Below are 21413 nucleotides of genomic sequence, written 5' to 3' on the forward strand. Positions count from 1 at the left end.
TTTCTAAATTGGATCTACGGGGGGCGTATAACCTTATTCGCATCAAAGAGGGGGATGAGTGGAAGACTGCGTTTAACACGCCCGAAGGCCATTTTCGAATACCTCGTCATGCCCTTTGGGTTGTGTAATGCCCCTGCGGTCTTCCAGAATTTCATAAATGAGATTTTGAGAAATTACCTGGGGATTTTTCTGGTAGTGTACCTTGATGGCATACTGGTGTTTTCCAAGGACTGGTCCTCCCACATTGAGCATGTCAGGAAGGTGCTCCAGGTCCTTCGGGAAAATAAACTGTTTGCCAAAACCGAAAAATGTGTGTTTGGGGTACAGGAGATTCCATTTTTGGGTCAAATCCTCACTCCTCATGAATTCCGCATGGACCCCGCCAAGGTTCAGGCTGTGGCGGAATGGGTCCAACCTGCCTCCCTGAAGGCGTTACAGTGTTTTTTGGGGTTCGCTAATTATTACAGGAGATTTATTGCTAACTTCTCGGTCATCGCTAAGCCCCTTACGGACCTCACTCGCAAAGGTGCTGATCTCCTCCACTGGCCTCCTGAGGCTGTCCAGGCTTTTGAGGTCCTTAAGAAGTGCTTTGTCTCGGCCCCGGTGCTGGTTCAGCCCAACCAAATGGAGCCATTTATCGTGGAAGTTGACGCATCTGAGGTGGGAGTGGGGGCTGTCTTGTCCCAGGGTACCAGGTCCCTCACCCATCTCCGCCCCTGTGCCTACTTCTCCAGGAAGTTTACGCCAACTGAAAGTAACTATGATATTGGCAACCGCGAACTCTTAGCCATTAAATGGGCATTTGAAGAGTGGCGCCACTTCCTGGAGGGGGCTAGGCACCAGGTAACGGTCCTTACCGACCACAAGAATCTGGTTTTCCTAGAATCTGCCCGGAGGCTAAACCCGAGACAAGCTCGATGGGCGTTATTTTTTACCAGATTCAATTTTTTGGTTACCTATAGGGCTGGGTCTAAAAATATTAAGGCTGATGCACTGTCGCGTAGCTTCATGGCCAGCCCTCCTTCGGAGGAAGATCCTGCTTGTATTTTGCCTCCAGGTATAATCATTTCCTCGATCGATTCTGATTTAGTCTCTGATATTGCTGCTGATCAAGGTGCAGCTCCCGGGAACCTTCCTGAGAACAAGCTGTTTGTTCCCCTGCAATTCCGGCTAAGGGTACTTAGGGAAAATCATGACTCCGCACTATCTGGCCATCCAGGCATCCTGGGTACCAAACACCTCATTACCAGAAATTATTGGTGGCCTGGGTTGCCTAAAGACGTTAAGGCCTACGTCGCCGCTTGTGAGGTTTGTGCTAGGTCCAAGACTCCCAGGTCCCGACCAGCGGGCTTACTGCGTTCGTTGCCCATTCCCCAGAGACCTTGGACACATATCTCCATGGATTTTATCACCGATTTGCCTCCATCCCAAGGCAAGTCGGTGGTGTGGGTGGTGGTGGACCGCTTCAGTAAGATGTGCCACTTTGTGCCCCTCAAGAAATTACCCAACGCCAAAACGTTGGCTACCTTGTTTGTCAAACACATCCTGCGTCTCCATGGGGTCCCTGTCAATATTGTTTCGGACAGAGGGGTACAATTTGTTTCATTGTTTTGGAGAGCCTTCTGTATGAAGTTGGGGATTGATCTGTCCTTCTCCTCTGCCTTCCATCCTGAAACCAATGGCCAAACGGAGAGGACTAATCAATCTCTAGAACAATACTTAAGGTGTTTTGTCTCTGACTGTCAATTTGATTGGGTCTCTTTCATTCCCCTCGCCGAATTTTCCCTTAATAACCGGGTCAGTAACTCGTCAGGGGTCTCTCCTTTTTTTTGTAATTTTGGGTTTAATCCACGGTTCTCCTCCGTTTCACCTGGTAGTTCCAACAATCCTGAGGTAGAGGTCGTTCATCGGGAACTGTGCACAGTCTGGGCCCAGGTTCAGAAAAACCTAGAGGTGTCCCAGAGCGTACAAAAAACTCAGGCTGATAAAAAACGTTCTGCTAACCCCCTGTTTATGGTCGGGGATCTGGTGTGGTTGTCGTCTAGGAACTTGCGTCTCAAGGTTCCGTCCAAGAAGTTTGCTCCCCGGTTTATTGGGCCGTATAAGGTCATTGAGGTCCTCAATCCTGTCTCCTTCCGGCTGGAGTTACCCCCGTCTTTTCGGATACACGACGTGTTTCATGCCTCCCTCCTCAAACGCTGCTCCCCGTCCTTGGCTCCCTCGAGGAGACCTCCTGTTCCCATCCTCACCCCGGAGGGGGTGGAATTCGAGGTGGCCAGGATTGTGGACAGCAAGATTGTCCAAGGCTCCCTCCAGTACCTGGTCCATTGGAGAGGATACGGGCCCGAGGAGAGGACTTGGGTACCCGCCCGGGATGTTCACGCTGGGGTATTGGTCAGGAGGTTCCACCTGCGTTTCCCCAGTAAGCCAGGTCCACTTAAAAAGGGTCCGGTGGCCCCTCATAAAAGGGGGGGGTACTGTAAAGGATCTGCCAGGCACAGCTTCGGGGTTAACTCCCAGAACTAATCAGTCAGCACCAGAGAATACATCCCTGAGACTGACTCCTGCTTCCACCATTCAGGCTGGCAGGCTTAGGAGTGGGAGAGCCTATCGTAACCTGGCCAGACTCAGCTAGCTCCCGCCCTCGGTCTATTTAACCCTGCACTTCCTGTCCCTCTGTGCTTGTTATTGCTTGTGTTTCTTTCCTTGTGGTTTCCTGGCCCAGCTACAGCTCCTGCTATTTTTGATCCTGCTCCATACAGACCCTGGCTTACCGACTACTCTTCTGCTTTTCGTTTTGTACCTCGCACACTCCTGGCTTGACTCGGCTCGTTCACCACTCTGGTTGCTCACGGTGTTGCCGTGGGCAACGGCCCCTTTTCCTTGCTTGTGTTCCTTGTATGTTTGTCGTGTTTGTCGTGCACTTACTGAGCGCAGGGACCGCCGCCCAGTTGTACCCCGTCGCCTAGGGCGGGTCGTTGCAAGTAGGCAGGGACAGAGTGGCGGGTAGATTAGGGCTCACTTGTCCGTCTCCCTACCCCCTGCCATTACATTCACAGTGTGAGCAAGTAACCGGAACGAAGGGGAAGCAGCTCTCGTATGAGCCTTTCAAACAGCAGATTGTCGCAATCCCGGGAGTCGGACCCCGACCTATCAGCTTCAGCAGACAGGGATATTAATCTTACCCTCCTCTTCAGCAGCAGTGGAGGTCCTGACTCTATCCAGGGTCGGGATGTTGTGTGTGGCGCACAGCGCTGTGACGTCAGGACCTCCGCTGCGCTCCCGAACAAGGTGGGTAAGTACTGTCAGTTACTATAGTAACAGGGGCCCGCGGACCCAGTTACTATAGTAACTTTTTATTGATGTGGGCCGTGGGCCCCTCTGGCATCGGGGCCCGGTCGCAATTGCGACCCCTATAGCTACGCCACTGCTTGGCACCTTTGTTTTCTTAAGTCTTTTAATTAATCTAATTGGAACATCCCCATGAATGTAACCTCCTTTATAGTGCAAAGGAAAGCAATTTAATATTATTAAAAGTAGAGGATACAAACCAAACACCTTAGGCCCTGTTCACACTGAGTTTTTTTACACGTTTTTTGACGCGGAAACCGCGTCGGAAAATGCGGCAAAAAACGGCTGATAACACCTTCAATTTATTTCAATAGGAGGCAGAGGTGTTTTTTTCCCCACGATTGGTAAAACCAGCTCGTGGGAAAAAAACGACATGCCCTATATTCGGGCGTTTACGTCTCTGACCTACCATTGACATCAATAGGAGGCAGAGAAAGTGTTTTTCGCAGCATTATTTGCCCGCGGCGCTCAATGGCTGCGGGCGAAAAATGCTGTGGAAAACGTGGCAAATGGCGTGCAGACAGATCAGACATTGACACAAAATCTGACACAATCTGACACAAAATTCAGAATTTTCTGCCTGCAAAAAACTCAGTGTGAACAGGGCCTAAGAAGTCCAAGGACGAGCAAAGAAGTCTCATAAAATGTGCCCTGATTTCTATTCTATGTGAATGATTTTCAACTGGAAACTATGCAGTGCTCTTAAAGAACCTCCACTACTCCTAACCTCTAATTCACTGGGTTTGCTGCCCTCTCATCAATCTCCTCTCATCATCCTAAGGACTTACATTTTACTGAGTACCTCATATTACAGAACATTTATTTTGCCCTGGAATATATTAAAGGTCTTTGCTACATAACTCGTTTCGTAACCTTTCCCTGCTACTTATACTTTTAGTTCTCTGCATTAAAATTCCTCAGAAAAAGATATACTGTATAAAAGCATTCCCAATATCCTATAACAGGTGAATAGACAGATACTGTAATTACCCTAGGTCGATAAATAAATATCATTTGTTGTGGAAAGTGAATGGGGACTATACTGAGAATTTATGAATCGTTCCACAATTGCTGCAACTATAGGTACTGGCATTTTCAAAATGATTATGGTTTATTAATAATTTATAAGTAAGTGGTTGAGAAGTGTTAAGGTAGGTGTGATCTCGATTTCATAATTTGTACTTCTCTAAACCGATCTGACATTAAACATGTTTTCCTGTGATGCTATGACTGCATAGGATATGAAATACTTAAAAGTACAAGACACCTGGAGGTGTGTGGGCATGGAGGGGCTCAGGCATTCAAATATTTCTATGAGCTACATAAAAATGTTTTAGCTAATTCCATCTTAATTGAAATTTTCAAATTGTATCTTTACTGTCTATCTATCTATCTATCTATCTATCTATCTATCTATCTATCTATCTATCTATCTATCTATCTATCTATCTATCTATCTATCTCATATCTATCTATCTATCTATCTATCTATCTATCTATCTATCTATCTATCTATCTATCTATCTATCTATCTATCTATCTATCTATCTATCTATCTATCTATCTATCTATCTATCTATCTCTCTATCTATCTATCTATCTCTCTATCTATCTATCTATCTATCTATCTATCTATCTCATATCTATCTATCTATCTATCTATCTATCTATCTATCTATCTATCTATCTATCTATCTATCTATCTATCTCATATCTATCTATCTATCTATCTATCTATCTATCTATCTATCTATCTATCTATCTATCTATCTATCTATCTATCTATCTATCTATCTATCTATCTCATATCTATCTATCTATCTATCTATCTATCTATCTATCTATCTATCTATCTATCTATCTATCTATCTATCTATCTATCTATCTATCTATCTATCTATCTATCTATCTATCTATCTATCCAAATTTAAAACACCTTGATGTATAACATGAGGCAGAGGCTTGATTTGAATCTTCTGGGCCTAATACAAAATCTGTAACAGGGTCCTCCAACGATCACATATGATTTCTAGTGCTGGCCTCCTAATATAGGGTCATGCCTTGAGGCTCTGGGGCATGGCTGCAACTGCAACCTCTACACCCCCTAAAGTTACGTCCCTCTCCATACTATATATATATATATATATATATATATATATATATATATAAAATAAAAAAACAGATAGCGATAGATAGATGATAGATAGATAGATAGATGACAGATAGATAGATAGATAGATAGATAGATAGATAGATATGAGTTAGATAGATAGATAGATAGATAGATAGATAGATAGATAGATAGATAGATAGATAGATAGATGACAGATAGATAGATAGATAGATAGATGGATGGATGCATAGATAGATAGATAGATAGATAGATAGATAGATAGATAGATAGATAGATAGATATGAGATAGATAGATAGATAGATAGATAGATGATAGATAGATAGATAGATAGAAAGAGAGGGGAGAGAGAGAAAGAGAAAGAGAGAGAGAGAGAGAGAGAGAGAGAGAGAGAGAGAGAGAGAGAAATAACTGATGGCTGGGCAAAGTTTGTATTACAAAAATTCTGCATTAAAGCAATGAAAATCAACCATAAGGCAACATCATTCCTCTGCCATCATCCTTCACATTTGGGAATTATACCTCAGGAATGTTATTTGTGTAATAACGTCTCTGTGCACAACTGAGTCTAATGTGGAAACATCCCCATTTATAATACAACAGTTAATTAGATTACTTCTATTCCATGTACTGAAAGTGCGAAGCCACATACTGTTACCACTGAGTAATAACAGCAGAAGCGCAAAGCTTCAAATAATGATATTCTCCCATGAATTAGCACAGGATAAATAAATGTCTCATGGAAATAAATCCTAAAATGTGAACTTTCATCTTGCACACTCTATCAGGACTTGTCTCTTCTTGATATTTTGTTAAGCATGGGGCCCTGCGCACCCTACGGTACTATTCTCTGATCTTGCCAATTGCTACAGACGTCTTTACAAAAATTCTTTACTTGTTAAAGTGTTACTGTAATAGACTAAGATTCAGGTGAATGTATTCAATACACAATTGAGTCATTCCTTCTCAAGTTTCCACCCGCAAATATTCTAAATGTGAATAGAACTATTCTCGCTATATTATTATTTGTAATCCCAACCCCCCATTCTGCTATAAATGATACTGCCCCCACAAGAGACAAGTTTCACTATTTGGCATTTTGCTCCTCCAACCATTTTGTCCATTGGGGAGTATGTATTATCTTACCGGGATAAAGTCGTCAATGTCACAATCTCTTCCTTGATACGTGCAGTCCAGCATCATTTCATTGAGCTGGTGAGAGGAGCGCTCAGTGATCTGGTACAAATCAGATGTACCAGCACCAGTTTCCCGAGATGGTTCAGAAACCAATTCTATATCCCCATCCTCTGGAAAGTCTAACAGAGGAGATAGGTAGAATATCTCAGAATTAGAGAGTTGAGAAGATCGGAAGCGATTGCAGTTGCATAAAGTAATTGCTGGGAAATCCATTTTGGTTGCAACCATCTCATCGATTGCGGTAAGATGAGGATATGCTCTATAGTAAGCCACACGCTCCCAGACCTGAGATAGGAACAGAAAAAGGGAAACTAAAAAGGCTCCGGCCCAGACAAAACGCCGGACTCCCCAAGGTCCTTCAGTGATAATGTGACTCAGTCCATGGAGAGTGCAGCTGCCGGCAAAGGAAACAGCATCCATAATATCGCCATTCTCCTCAGCTATGTCTATCTGTTCACATTCCACTTTGTCTTCTCTCTTGATTTTAGGTCCTTTGTCTGTAGTCACAGACAATGTGCAGAATATCTGCACTGGCATTGCTTAAGTTTGGATATGTAAGAAGTCTTCGTCTGAACTTCACGGAAAAAAACTAAAAGAGATCTGTGAGATTATTAATGTAGAGATAGATGAAAGGATAACCACTTGGCTCACCGGGTTCTTCCCATGAAAAAGTAAAACTACGTATTCTACTCCACGGAAACAAATGTCTCCCCCCTTCACACACTAATATTTAGTTGTATGATCCTCGGGAAGTCTCGATTAGTTCTTGCCACATTGAAGTTTCCGTTTCTATTCTTTCTGTTCTTAAATGATCTAAGATGCCGGAGCGACTCGAGGAGCACATCTCATATTCCTCTGAGGTGGGATGGTAGACATACAACTGTACGCTAACACTGTGGGATTCCAGTCTAGCTCTGCAACTGCAAGAGGCAGCAAACTGATCCAAGAGAGCAGTCATCAATAATATATCAAGATGCCAGCAGAAAGGGTGGTGCTGTGCAGGACTGGAAGGAACAAGGGCACAGGAATTTGAAAACATGGGACATTTATTTGGTATGTCCGGTTAGAATTGTCATTGCCTTCCATGAGAAATATCATTTGTTGTATTATGGGTGAGAAACGGCATCAAGGACAAGGGAATTCATCCCTCCCTTCTCGCAGGCAGCTCTTAACATAAGTTGTGAAGGTCATTTAGGTCATTTTACACAGGCCCTGGGGACTGATCAAATCTCAGCTTTGCTACTGCATTAGTAAGACTAAATCTAATATCTGAGCTATAGAGATGCATGTACAAAATCCAGACAGCATTATCACAGATAATGTCTAAAAGACAAAGAAAATATGAACACACTAAAGTGGTGTTATAGATTCTTAAAAATAGAAAAGGTGTGATAAAGTGATGACGGCCATTTTGTTATCTAATCTCAGGGATAAACTTATCTCAGGAGCCAGACAGATAGACAGATTTAATGTACAGTGCTTAATAATTTATAGCTGTCACCTAACTTTTAGGAGCTATAAAAAACGTAGGAGACATACTATCACAAATGTAAAAAATAAAATTCCTTATGTTCTCCAAAATATCCAATTGCAAAAAAAAGTCAATAATAAAGGCTACGTAAAGATTTGAGCACATTTTCATTTTATTCAACCACCTATTAGTGGATTTCAGACAACTTTTTAATTGTTGTTTTTTTTTAATTAAAAAATGTTTTACTTTTTGAGATACATCTTCTATTTATTCTGGATACATAGAAGCTGTCTCTTGCACTCAAACCCGAATCTGTCAGGTCAGCGGGACTGACGACGTCTGTGACAGCAGGTCTTGTGTGTCTCCGACAGGCAGGATCCACCTGTTATCGATCACATCTGTCATTATTAATTTGATCTTTTTTTCTAATGGATCCTGTATTCATAGTTTTGAGTAAAGTTTATCAGCAGAGTGATTATTTAAGCATACATATATAGATGGGACTTTAAAGGAGTGCTCCAGAATAGGTGGAATATTTTTTTTTATCTTTACCCTCTACCACCTCCGAAGCAACATTTAAAATTTTTGAATTTCAGGCCTCCATTAGTATGAAAATTTTGGGAGTAGAGGCGTATTTAAAGCTCTTAGATCCCAATGCAGAATATGTAGTAGGGCCCCCCTTGACCATGTATAAATATTGGTACTTGTCTCCTCATATGGGACAGAAGACCCCATATGAGGTTTTTGGTCCCAACAGTCTACGGCAACACAGCGAATTTGTCCGCAACACTGCTGTTTCGCGCAGCCGGCATCACAGGTAATGAAAGTGAATGTAGTTGCTTTCCGACCTGCAAGATGCCGCGACACCACAGTCACAAGGTATCCAAACGTTTGGATAAAATGTCTGCATCAGCAAACCAAATTTAAACCTCAATTTCAGTGACAATACATGCCATGTAAAGTGATGACAGTCATTTTCCTCTGTGATGCCCCCTTCTGTTCCAAGTTATTTCCTCTTTTCTAAATCTATCAATCAAATGACATCACTTCCTGCCTCAGTGACCACAGATTTTTGTCTCCTAACCAACCTAACAATGGTGGTCATAGACATTAATTCAATTAGTGGCTTGGGAGAGAATATGGTAGGGGGGCTCCAACCATGAAGTCGGAAGCATGGATGGAAGTCCAGTGCTGGGCTAAGTTGGGAGGACGTGTGCTTGAAATACGGGACGGAATGAAGATTATTAGACAAAAAGGTGGCAATGTGCATAGTGTTAACCAAGGAAAGCAGCAGAATAATCTTTTTGTTGACAGATTTAGGCCACTTTCACACGGCAGTGTTTTGGTCAGTATTTTGCATCAGTATTTGTAAGCTAAAGCCAGGAGCGGAACCTACACAGATAAAAGTCTAATGGAAATATTTGCACATCTTCCATGTTTTGCAACCATTCCTGGTTTTGGTTTACAAATACTGATGCACAATACTGTCCAAATACTGCTGTATGAACGTATCCTCACCAGACTATATCTTCTGGTCAGCTCAGATAGATTTAAAACCCAACAATAATGCAATGCAATCCCAATAAGCAATGCAGTAACTATTTTTCCACAATGAATGGCTGGAATTTATAATAATTGCATACTAATGCCAGACTTTGTCATGAATTACGATAACGTGGCAAATAGGATTGGGCAGTTCAGTTGGAATATATGGATAAAATGTCTTTTAGAAATACAGCAGCTGATATATTAGTACATGCAGCTATGTGGGAAAATAGACTATTTGTCCAGAGTGACTCACTACTATGTATATCTCTGAATATATACATAGAAAATAAAGGAACATTAAACTGCTTGGTACTCCAGGTTGAAACAGCAAACTAGAACCTTTTTATTCACACTTCACAAAATGTGATTGATGGACGTGTAACGGGGCCCAAGAATAACGATTGATTCTGCTAGGAGTCAGCAGCTAGAGCAGTCCGCAAACAGGAGAAAATTTCCGGATCCTTTGTCAGTACATAAATGTCGCAGACACGAGTGATGTAACAAATCAAATTTCGGCACTGTACGCCTTACACTCTGTCAATCCAGGTGGCCGAGAGTTGTGGTATATCCACCCGCATCTCATGAAAAACAGGCCCTCTTTTGAAAGCACTATGTCACACTCCGCAGCAAGAGGGGAGTGTCTCTCTCTGTTCACCCGATAATGCCCAACAGTTTGGCACCAACATTCTCACCTATTTATACTGTTGGTGTGGATCCACACTTCTCCCAAGATACGTGACTATGTGCCTACATCCCACAATATGGCACCCGAGACTGCCCCTAAGCCATAATGCCAATTACACAAGGAGGCCACCTTGTAAATATTGTCACACCAAAGAAAGCCATCGCCACCCATCACACCAAAACACACACACACACACACACACACACACATATATATATATATATATATATATATATATATATATATACAATTCAAGTATAAGTATACCCCTCTTACCGATGTAAACCCTGTACAGTAGTCGAACATAAAGGGGTATAAGTATTAATGGATCTGAAATTGCATCTAATGCTAAACTGTGTTTCTTGTTCACAGTATTAAGTACCATAAAACAAGCAGCAGAAAAAGTATTGAGTATTGGGGTATATTTTACTCAGGTTTCTAAGTTCCAGGGAGTTCTCAGTGCAATTCCACACCTTCATTTTAATTGTCAATGTGATGAGATCCACCCAATATTTCCCTATATTCAAACAGCACCAATCTCAGCATTTCTCAGGGAAGAATGGTGTTTTTTTTTCTGTCATACAACAGAAAAAAATATGGTGGTACAGTAGGGCTTCTCTGGGTGCCTTATTATGGTTCTGTTCAACTTGGAGGTTTTACAGAGTCGTAATATGGTAATATTCATAATCGCTTATAGTGTGAACCCTGCTCTTACAAGCTTACAATCAAGAAGGTAAATGGATAGAGAGAAGAGGTAAGGAAGTAAATTATCGTTGGGTGGATGACAGTCCTGCTAGTAGTGGGGTACAACGCAGTGTTGAGTCAGCCATTAAAACGAATAGCTTAAAAAGGATTTGTCAGATCCCCTGACATGTCTGTTTTAGTAAATACTTGAATTTCCCATGAAATAAGAAGCCTGGAACATCTTTTTTCCAACTTTGCTTTGTGAAGTTCCTCTGTTATCCCTCATGGAAATGTGTGAGAAATGCAAAACAGACGTGTCAGTAGTGCTGACAGGTCCTCTTTAGGGTGAATTCTGACGTGGCAGATTTGTTGCAAATAAGTTGGTGACCGAAAATCAGTTCAATTCATCGGAATAGGGTTATTTTTGCGGGAAGTACATGGATTTCTGCAAGCTCTATTCATATAAATAGGACAGTCATATAGATTTCTGCAAAAAATCTGCCATGTGTGAATATACCCTTAAGCCATGTTATATGCTCCTTTACATTTTTTATGTAATAAACAGATAAATGTTCTATCAGAGCTCACATTTACCCCTATTATGATGCTGCCACTAAAATGAAAAACTGCCTGTATCAAAGACTTCCACACAAAAGCCCATCAAGAATTATAATATTTCAAATCATCTTTAATATTTTAACAGATAATTAGCAATAGATAGTAATGTAATTTGAGAATTACTTCCCGCGTGTCATGTTGCAAAAAGAAGGTGAGCGGGAATGAACATAATATGGTTTGCAATATCAGTCGGTCCAACATCCCTCAAAGACAATTTTAAAATAAGTTTTGCACATTTCAGAGTGAAAATTTCCATATAAAGTTAAATATTTCTGTAAATACATTTCTTACAGCCTCATGCACTCATATTCCTTCCAGATATCGGTCAGAATCCCAGGGGATGAACCCTCACTTATTACTTATTGGTTATTGAAGTCATTCATTGTTATAAAGCCAAGATAAGTTGTACTGTTTAACCAATTTACTTAAATTCAGCTGAAATGTAAAATGATAAAACCAAAGAATCCAAGTGCCAGGAAATTAGACGCTTAATACATGTCCCAGGTCATTGATGACTTGAATTTTCCATTACACCAGAAGTGTAGTATTCAACATTTGTATGTCAGATGCAAGTCATCTAGGAAGAGCTGGAGTGGGACCAGCTGCTGAAAATGACAGACAAAGCTGAAGAATACAGAATGGCACCATGTCAAGACATGGAAGAGGAGGGCGCTCTACTCATTACCACAATCTCTCAGCCCTGTGTGATGCTGGTTCCACATTTCTATCTGGGATTGACAAATTGCTATGTGGGCAACACACTGTGGTTAACACACTGTTTCGAGGGCATCTTCGGCTGTGAGAAGTATAAAATAATGTGCTGATATGTATGTATAAATATATATATATATATATATATATATATATATATATATATATATATATATATATACAGCACACAAGAAAATGGCGACAGCACACTGTGAAGACTAATGCCACCTAAGCCACTAAATATAAATAAATATGCATTACTGCTAAATCAACTTACAATAGGGAGGTTCTTAGCGCACATTTTGATCAAATTGTGTGAGCCCATGTGATGCATATTTATATATACACACTATATGGACAAAAGTATGGGGCACACCTGTTAATCATTGACTTCAGGTATTCAGTTCCATTGACTCAGGAGTATAAAATCCAGCACTAGCCATTAGTCACCTTTACAAACATTTGTGAAAGAATGGGTCGTTCTAAAGAGCTCACTAAATTCCAGCGCGGTACTATAACAGGACGTCACCATTATAAGTCAGTTCGTAAAATTTTTTCCCTCGTAGATATAAAACAATAAACTGTGAGTGGTATTATTGTAAAGTGGAAGCATTTAGGAACCACAGTAACTTAGCCACAAAGTTGTAGACCACGTAATGTTACATATCAGTGTCGCCGAGTGCTGAGGCACAAAAGTCGCCAACGCTTTGCTAAATCAATAACTGCAGAGATCCAAACATCCTCTGGCATTAACATCCGCACAAAAACTGTGCCCCGGGAGCTTCAGGACATGGGTTTCCATGGCGAGCAGCTGCATGCCAGCCTTACATCAACTAGCACAATGCCAAGTGTCAGATGGAGTGGTATAAAGCAGCCGCCACTGGACTCTGGATCAGTGGAAACATGTTCAGTGGAGTGATGAATCACAATTCTGTCTGGCAGTCTGATGGACGAGTCTGGGTTTGGCGAATGCCAGTAGAACGTTACCTGCCTGACTGCATTGTGCCAACTGTAAAGTTTGGTAGAGGAGAGATAATGCTATGGGGCTGTTTTTCAGGGGTTGGCCTTGGCCCCTCAGTTCCAGTGAAGGGAAATCTTAATGCTTCAGCATACCAAGACATTTTGGACATTTATATGCTTCCAACTTTATGGGAATAGTTCAGGGTTCGGCCCTTTTCTCTTCCAGCATGACTATGCCCCAGTGCACAAAGCAACGTCCATAAAGGCATGGTTGGGTGAGTTTGGTGTGGAAGAACTGGACTGGCCCACACAGAGCCTTGACCTCAACCCCATCTAACACCTTTGTAATAAACTAGAATGGAGATTGCGAGCCAGACCCTCTCCTCCAACATCAGTGTCTGATCTCCCAAATGCTCCTCTGAATGATTGGGAAAAAATTCCCACAGATACACTCCAAAATCTATTTGAAAGCCTTTCCAGAAGAGTCGAAGCTGTTTTAGCGGCAAAGGGGCGACCAACTGCATATTAATGTCCATGGATTTAGAATGGGAGGTCATAAATAGTCTGTAGTAGTAATATGTAGGCGTCCCAAAACTTTTGTCAATACAGTATATGTATATATATAAATATATATATATATATATATATATATATATATATATATATATATATATATATATATAGCAAAAAAGAAAGCAGCAGCACTCACACAGAAATTGTTGATCAGGTGCCCAGCAAAACGTCCCGATCCTCGGACGTAATGTAATGTATAGAAAAATAAACTTTGCAGCACTCCAATATGAAAAAAGTGGTGGTTTATTCACTCCAGATACATGTATCTGGAGTGAATAAACCACACTTTTTTCATATTGGAGTGCTGCAAAGTTTCTTTTTATATATATATATATATATATATATATATATATATATATATATATATATATATATATATATATATATACACAGTATATACATATATATGTGTGTATTTATATATATACTGTATATATATATATATATATATATATATATATATATATATATATATATATAAAAATAAATATCTCCATATCGTTGCTAATGTATTTCAGTTGGAAAGACACATATTGCAATAGATCAGGATGTGCAGGGTGAGGGTGTTTGTTCGGCAGAGGATGTACTGTAATGCTTTTAATAGATTGTGCGTCTTGATTAATTGCTATTATTTTTGACTGGGAGATGAGCCATTTGGGTGATGTAAAAATTCCAGCTAAAGTCTTACATTTGATATGAGCAGTTCCTGTTCTCATTTATCCTCTGGGGAGCATTGGAAGTACAAGAAATGCCACCCTTGCATAAAAAGCTATATTAGTCATTATAATAACCTGTGAGTGGGGGCAGGGGGCACTGTGCTCTGGTGGAAAAACATATATTTCACCAGCTATGATTCGGCTGGGTTGCTAGGGGCGACGAGTCTTAAAAGGCTTGTCATGATCAGCAAGTTGAAGTTCCGCAGCTAAAACTTATGAAATATAGATTTTATTAAATGATTCTATTTTTCTCCATTTAGCACTTCTTTATTTGACAGTGCAGCAATTCATTTACAACTCAAAGTTTCTGCATGCAACTTCTCATCTTAAAGATGGTTGACATTTTCAATAGCACAGTGTTCGACCCTATACCCTATACTCTCTCTGTCTTAGAATATTTTTTAATTAAATCTCGCTGAGATTAAATCAGCTAGTCCTCTTCTCTCTGGAGTCCTGTAGCAAATCAGTAGCTCTGCATGGAAGGGGTTAATGGACTGAATCCCAAGGCTGAGATTGGAGAATCAAATTAAATATACTTGCCCCCTCCTTTCCTTCTCAGTTACATGCTTTAAAACAGCCTTAGTCAGCACTAGAAAAAAAAAAAGGAGACGATGATACACACAAACGTTTCCCCAAGGATTCAGTGCATTTATATATGCTGAGCTGCAGTATGTCCAAGATTTTTAATCTCTACAATTTGAGGTCTACCCCATGAAATTTTTTATATTTGAACCTTTAGATGAAAATAGGTGGGCAGGTGTCTAATGTGGCCAATGGTAAGGACATTAAGAATTAAGACATTAATACCTTGCAGCAAAAAGTCTTTAGAGGTTTTATTTCTATGGTACATCAGATCAATGGAGTATTAATCTCCTGAAGATACTCTAGAGTTGGCTGAAACTCTGACCATTGGCATGTAACAATGACGCAGTAACATGAGACCCTCTCTGAAACTAAAATGACAAGACCCCATCCATCACCCATCAGCGTAAAATATTTAACATAGATTTTTACAATATATGGACAGCTCAATACACAAAGAATACCCACAACCCATCATCATGTGAAGGTGTCCACCATATTAATGTGCCATAGGCTACTGCTCTAGAAGTCCCTATATAATTCAATCTTGGCCTGAAGTCCAAACTTTTTGATGACCAGGATAACTTAGTAAAGCAGGTTACTGACCTAATGTTTTTCTTAGCGACCATGAACCTGACCTGTTAGGCTTCGTTCACATCTTCATTGGAGGCTCCGTTGCAAAGATTAACAGGGAAAATAGCTCAGCATGCTGCACTATTGTCTTCAGTAAAACGACGGTCACCCTGACGGAAACCCGACGGATCCCATTAAAGTTAATGGGTTCCATCGGCCGCCGATGGTATCTGTCGTGCAAGAGAACCGTTGCCTCCGTTATTCCCGTGTTCTGCTCCTCTGACAAAGCAGAAGAATGGAACAGCACAACGCAGGTGTGAATATAGCCTTAGCTATAATTGATATAGCTCTGGTGCTAGAACGTCGCTGAAAGTTATCATGTATTTGGGGGTTGTATTTCACATTAACTATACTGGTCATTGATTCTCAGTCTATGGTCAGGAATGTCGTATTGTTGATCCATATAAAGTTTATGGCCAGCTTAAGCCAGTGTGATTCCACCTCAAATTAACTCTATGGGAGGTCATGTCAGACATAGCTAACAAGATATACAAGATTTCAGCTTGGTATTACAGAGATAAAATCTACAAAGAATTGAAGACTTAGGCTACATTCACACGAGTGTCTCCGATTTGCGTGCGCAAAAAACGGACCGTGTGGCATTTGTTTTTCACGTCAGTGATTTTCCTCTGCAAGCACTTTTTTATTTTTATTTCTCTGCATTTCTTTAGCAACTGATGCGTAAAACACGGACAGCACACGGATGTCGTCTGTGGGCTTTCTCTGTTTTCCACGCACCTATTGACTTCAATGAGCGACAGCATCCGCAAAAACAGACCAGTATAGGACATGCAGTGAGTTTCACGCGACGGACACTCGCTGCGTGAAAATTCCTGCATGTCTGAATAGCCCTTTTGAATTGCATGGGCCCGTGTGCTGTCAGTTATTTTAATGGACAGCACACGGACGCAAAATACGCTCGTCTGAATGAGCCCTAAAGAACAGCTTTATTCTGGGTCCCTCAATTTAAATTCACTTATCATATCCGCTATAGATTACTTCATGGAGAATAAGTTATATTTGAACCACAATCACGTTTGCTGCGCTATTCTACACAAAAATTTGAACAGAAACATTTAAAAAAAATTGAGTTTAAATCACTCGTTATGTAGTTGAAGCCTCAAATGGAATTATGCTGATGTGAAAAATGAGGAGCATAAGAATTAGTGTCCATAATCCCACCAAACTACACAGATTGGATGATTCTTACATCTTGACCACCAGTTCGGTGAAGTTTGGCCATATACTTATGTTACTTAAACGAAAAGGTTCAGCTGACTCTGCTTATGCTTTGCACAGAGACATTGACATTGATATATCCTAAGAGTGCTATAGACAGAAGAGAAGGGGCCTCATAACAAAGATCAAAATAGCCTACCATTATGTTGCTGGGTTTTGCCACCCATTACAAAAGGGTCCAGTCTTTCCTCTGCACCTGTTCCTTGACCCTTGGGTCAATTCCCTACCCACTTATTTTCAATTTGTTGTTCTTCTGGAAAAGGGAGTCCTGCACAGGTTCTCACCACCCGATAGCAAAGGGGATGGAATCAACCAGAACTGGGCCTTCTCTTCCGAAGGACCCTGTAGAGGTTGCATCGGCTGCATCTTTGGTATGTACGCCCTTAAATCCTATTCAGATGCTGCTAAAAGGAGGTAGACTTTTGGACCTATAAAACTACCATTGAATACCACCATCAAAATAAAACATTTTTAACTTTATATTGATCTCATAGATGACAAAGGGCAATCTGTCCATATGTTCAGGAGCAAACATTGGGTTTTTAAAAGGGGGGTCTCTAAAGGGGGTTTTACACTGGAAGATTATCGGGCAGAGGAGCATTCATAGAATGTTTGTTGCCGATAATTTCCCTGTGTAAACAGGGGAACGACCAGCAGATGAACGATCAGAAGATGAGCAAGCAAATGTTCAAAAGTAAAATATTATCGTTAATTGCACCCAGGTAGTATTTTAAAAAAGTGGCTAAGCACCCGATGCGCGTTTCGCCAGCATTCTGGCTTCTTCTAGGGGTCAAACCTGGCGAAACGCGTGTCGGGTGCTTAGCCACTTTTTTTAAATACTACCTGGGTGCAACTAACTGGCTCTTATGTCTAATCTGCAATTCATACATACCTACTGTTGAATCTGCCTCCGTACGGAGCTGACAGCTGCCTCGCTAGTACACTAGCGACATCTCGCGAGAGTTGCACGTTAGTTTGCGGTGCCTCGCTCAGACAGCTGGGCGAGACCCAGCGCTCACTGACTGCACGGCTGCCTCCTTCCCAGACGGGACGCTTTACCTCTGCTTCGTCTCCCTGTTCACCTCCAGGGATATTCTCGAGGCTGTTCACCCGGCTCGGCGGAAAGCTCTCTGGGATTCCCTGCAGGGCTGACCCGCTCTCCACTACAAGCTGGGTTAGCCGCTCAGTTGTGCTCACACTCTGCTGATTCAGTCAGAGTTTGTAGCCACAACCACATTGCTTCACACGGTTTAAATAGCACTATCTTTCTGTAGCGATGTCCCAGTCATCCTGCTGGGGCTTTACTATGGTCAACACAGGGCTCAACATTCACAGCAGCCCCGTTTTAGAGTTAGCTATACCAACTCTTTAGTAATATTAATTGATAGCATTAAGGTACATTTTCTCCATGTACCTATCCATCTTAGGCAGGTTACTTATATAGACAGCAGTTCACCTTGCAGCCTCATATTAATTGATATACCATCCAATTGGCCTTAGGTATGTGAAGTTGGGGGTCCTTCACACATACCCCTTTGCACCACAGGCATCTTAATCACATTTGTCTATTTTAATATACTAATAAAGGTTATTTATTAATAGACCACACACTTGTCCTCATCCCCCTTTTCCTTTCCCCTATTTTCAGGGTATATAGGGGGCAGCAGGGTAAATAGGAGGCAGCACAGATAGCTTCGTTTTATCTGTTCTATTTTAATATTGAACACACACTTTTACAAAGAGACATAAACACATGCAGAGATACACACACACACACACACACACACACACACACACACGCACGCACGCACGCACGCACGCACACACACACACACTGTAACATATACACATACAAACACAGAGACACATACTGTATACATAGAGACACATACTGTATATACAGAGACACATACTGAATACACACAGAGACACATACTGTATACACACACACATATACACACAGACACACATAGATACTCACCATCTCTCCTTGCTGACAGGATCACAGGCTTCTTGCAGGACGGGCTGTGGGCGGAGCTTCCTCCTCTTCTCTTGCTCCTCGGCTCTTACTCCGTGTGTGTAACTAAGAGCAGAGCACAGAAAAGAGGCAGAGCCCAGTGGCACCCCCTACATGCTGGGAGGGTGCAGTGCCCTGTGCGCTCACACAGCTCGCACACCCCTAAGGCTGGCCCTGGGTGTGTGTGTGTAAAACACTGTCAAGTTTCTTTTTTGTTTCTTTCAGGAATACTCGGCCAAATCACGGACAGACACAATTTTAACAGACAAATTTTATAAATAATATATGTATAAATCAGAATTCTAAGATGAACACATTAATAGCATTTACTCTGAACTGTAAAATGGTGATAATTACAATTACATGAATTTGCACAAATCCCTGCAGCTTCCTAAAAATCATGAAATAATCTATTTTATTAAAAACACTGGCCAGAAGTCTTCTATTTTTACAGACAGTCCTTAAATGAATATATTAATGTATATATGTATATACAGTACCGGGTTTACTTTTTGGGGACTGTAGGCACAGATTGGCTGGCACCTCAGACACCCCCTAACGAGACCACACCTTAATGCAAAACCTGTCACCAACATTTGACTGCCCCAAACAAAGTATATAGTCCACAAGTGTATTAAAAATGATGTACCTCAGATTCCAATTGCTTTTAAACAAGCCCTTTTATCTCTACAATCTTTGAGGGAAGTTTTCCCATACTGTATTTTAATCAGGAGAGAGGAGTCATATGGGCGTTCTACAGTTGAAAAGAGTCCAGCGTATTTCACAGTGTCACAGTAAACCTCACCTCCTGTAGCTTGATTGACGCGTTCAAGGGGTACGTCATCACAAGCCAGCTCTGGTGGAATCCGACACACTCAAGGTGTATTGGCCTTGGCATCATCTGCACACTGCGTATTTGCTGGATGCTGTCGGAGCTGACTTGTAATGACATATCCCCATCTAAGGGACATCAATGAGGTCAGAAAGGGGACCGGCTTTAGAGCAGAAACATCACCCCCATTACTCTTTACAGGTCATTTGCATAAACCGTGCACCGTTTTCTAAGTTATTTTTCTAAATTATCCTACATTGGCCAGATTATACAAGGGCCTTATTATCAAAATGTGGTTGTTTGGGGCCTAAATCCTCCTGACAGGTTTCCTTTAAGTCGTGTGTTACCTCTGAGTGCCTACCTGACATAAAAAGACACATAATTCACATATGAATTTACAATGTTGAGAGTATTCATATGTAAATTCCCCCCCCAGCCGTGTATATATTTCCTCACAGATGTTGTTCTGGTTGGATTCAAACCCACGGTCCCAGTCCTGCAGGTCAACACTTTTAACCTCTCCTCATCTTTCGGAATTGGTTGCCCTTTAAAAGCACCCCTAATGTAATCTAATGGTAAATATGGTAGTGTAGCCCTTCCAGCATTTCATTTTCCAGCAAAAAACTTGTACATCATTTTCTGGATTAATGAAAATTTTCCGCCATATACGATAAGGCGGTGTGATTCAGCCGCTCCATATTCATCATTGAAGATAGACATTTGCCTTTGTAAATATACCTATTTGGCACAACAGACTGAAGAGATCAAGCTTCTGATAAGCGGTGTTTATACTGCAATATTATTTCAGTACAGTTCAAAAGAAATGAATCAAGTCCTAATATAATCTGGTGGCAGTAATTCCACATAACATCCAGCCTCCTCTTATTTGATTGTATTTTAAATTGGAATGAAAGATGTAAAACAATATGTATGAGGATGAATATATTGTAACAACATTTACAAACTTGCTGTAGCCGTCTCTCAAGCTGTTCTGCGTATTAGGGAGGATGCAGTCAACTCTGTCAAGGGTTGGAAATCATGCAGTTTAATTTTAAAATGTATGAGGGTATTTATCTAAATCTCCTGTCTTCAAATGTGAATCCATATTAAAATCCAGCGCTGTATTTATTTGTTTTATAAGACTCCTGCCGTTTTTGCATCTAAGCTTGCCCTAGTTTTTTTTTTTTTTAGCAAACAGTCTTTCTTGGTGAAATCACAATGTGAGAAAATAGAGGGGGATTTAAGGTGGAACTAAACACTAAAAATGAAAATATTAAAATATACTCGAGGAAGTATGTGCACGCATATAAAAAAAAAGAAATTTCTAGTGACAGTTCCACTTTCTGGATTATTGTTAGCTTCAATGATAAGGTCTCTTAAGATTATAACACTTTAAGAGTAAGTCATAAGTAGATAATACTGGCCTTTTCCCAACGTCGTATTATGGATCTATTTGGTACGGGT

The 21413-nt window shown here is 41.0% G+C and overlaps 1 protein-coding gene across 3 annotated transcripts in view; it reads right to left on the reverse strand.

The window, feature by feature from the left end:
* ASIC1 (acid sensing ion channel subunit 1) overlaps positions 1-21413 on the reverse strand; it is a 223280-nt gene that overhangs the window by 50079 nt on the left and 151788 nt on the right. Inside the window, exon 1 of one of the 3 annotated variants that reach the window (XM_075851806.1) lies at positions 6630-7217. The exons of the other annotated variants lie outside the window; for them this stretch is intronic. Within the exon in view, the coding sequence (XP_075707921.1) occupies positions 6630-7217 (588 nt within the window). Of the gene's footprint in view, positions 1-6629; positions 7218-21413 lie in introns of those variants that run through there. 3 annotated transcript variants of the gene reach the window in all.

The sequence above is a fragment of the Rhinoderma darwinii genome, chromosome 2 (assembly GCF_050947455.1).
Source record: "Rhinoderma darwinii isolate aRhiDar2 chromosome 2, aRhiDar2.hap1, whole genome shotgun sequence".
In the NCBI taxonomy this organism is placed as follows: Eukaryota; Metazoa; Chordata; class Amphibia; order Anura; family Rhinodermatidae; genus Rhinoderma; species Rhinoderma darwinii.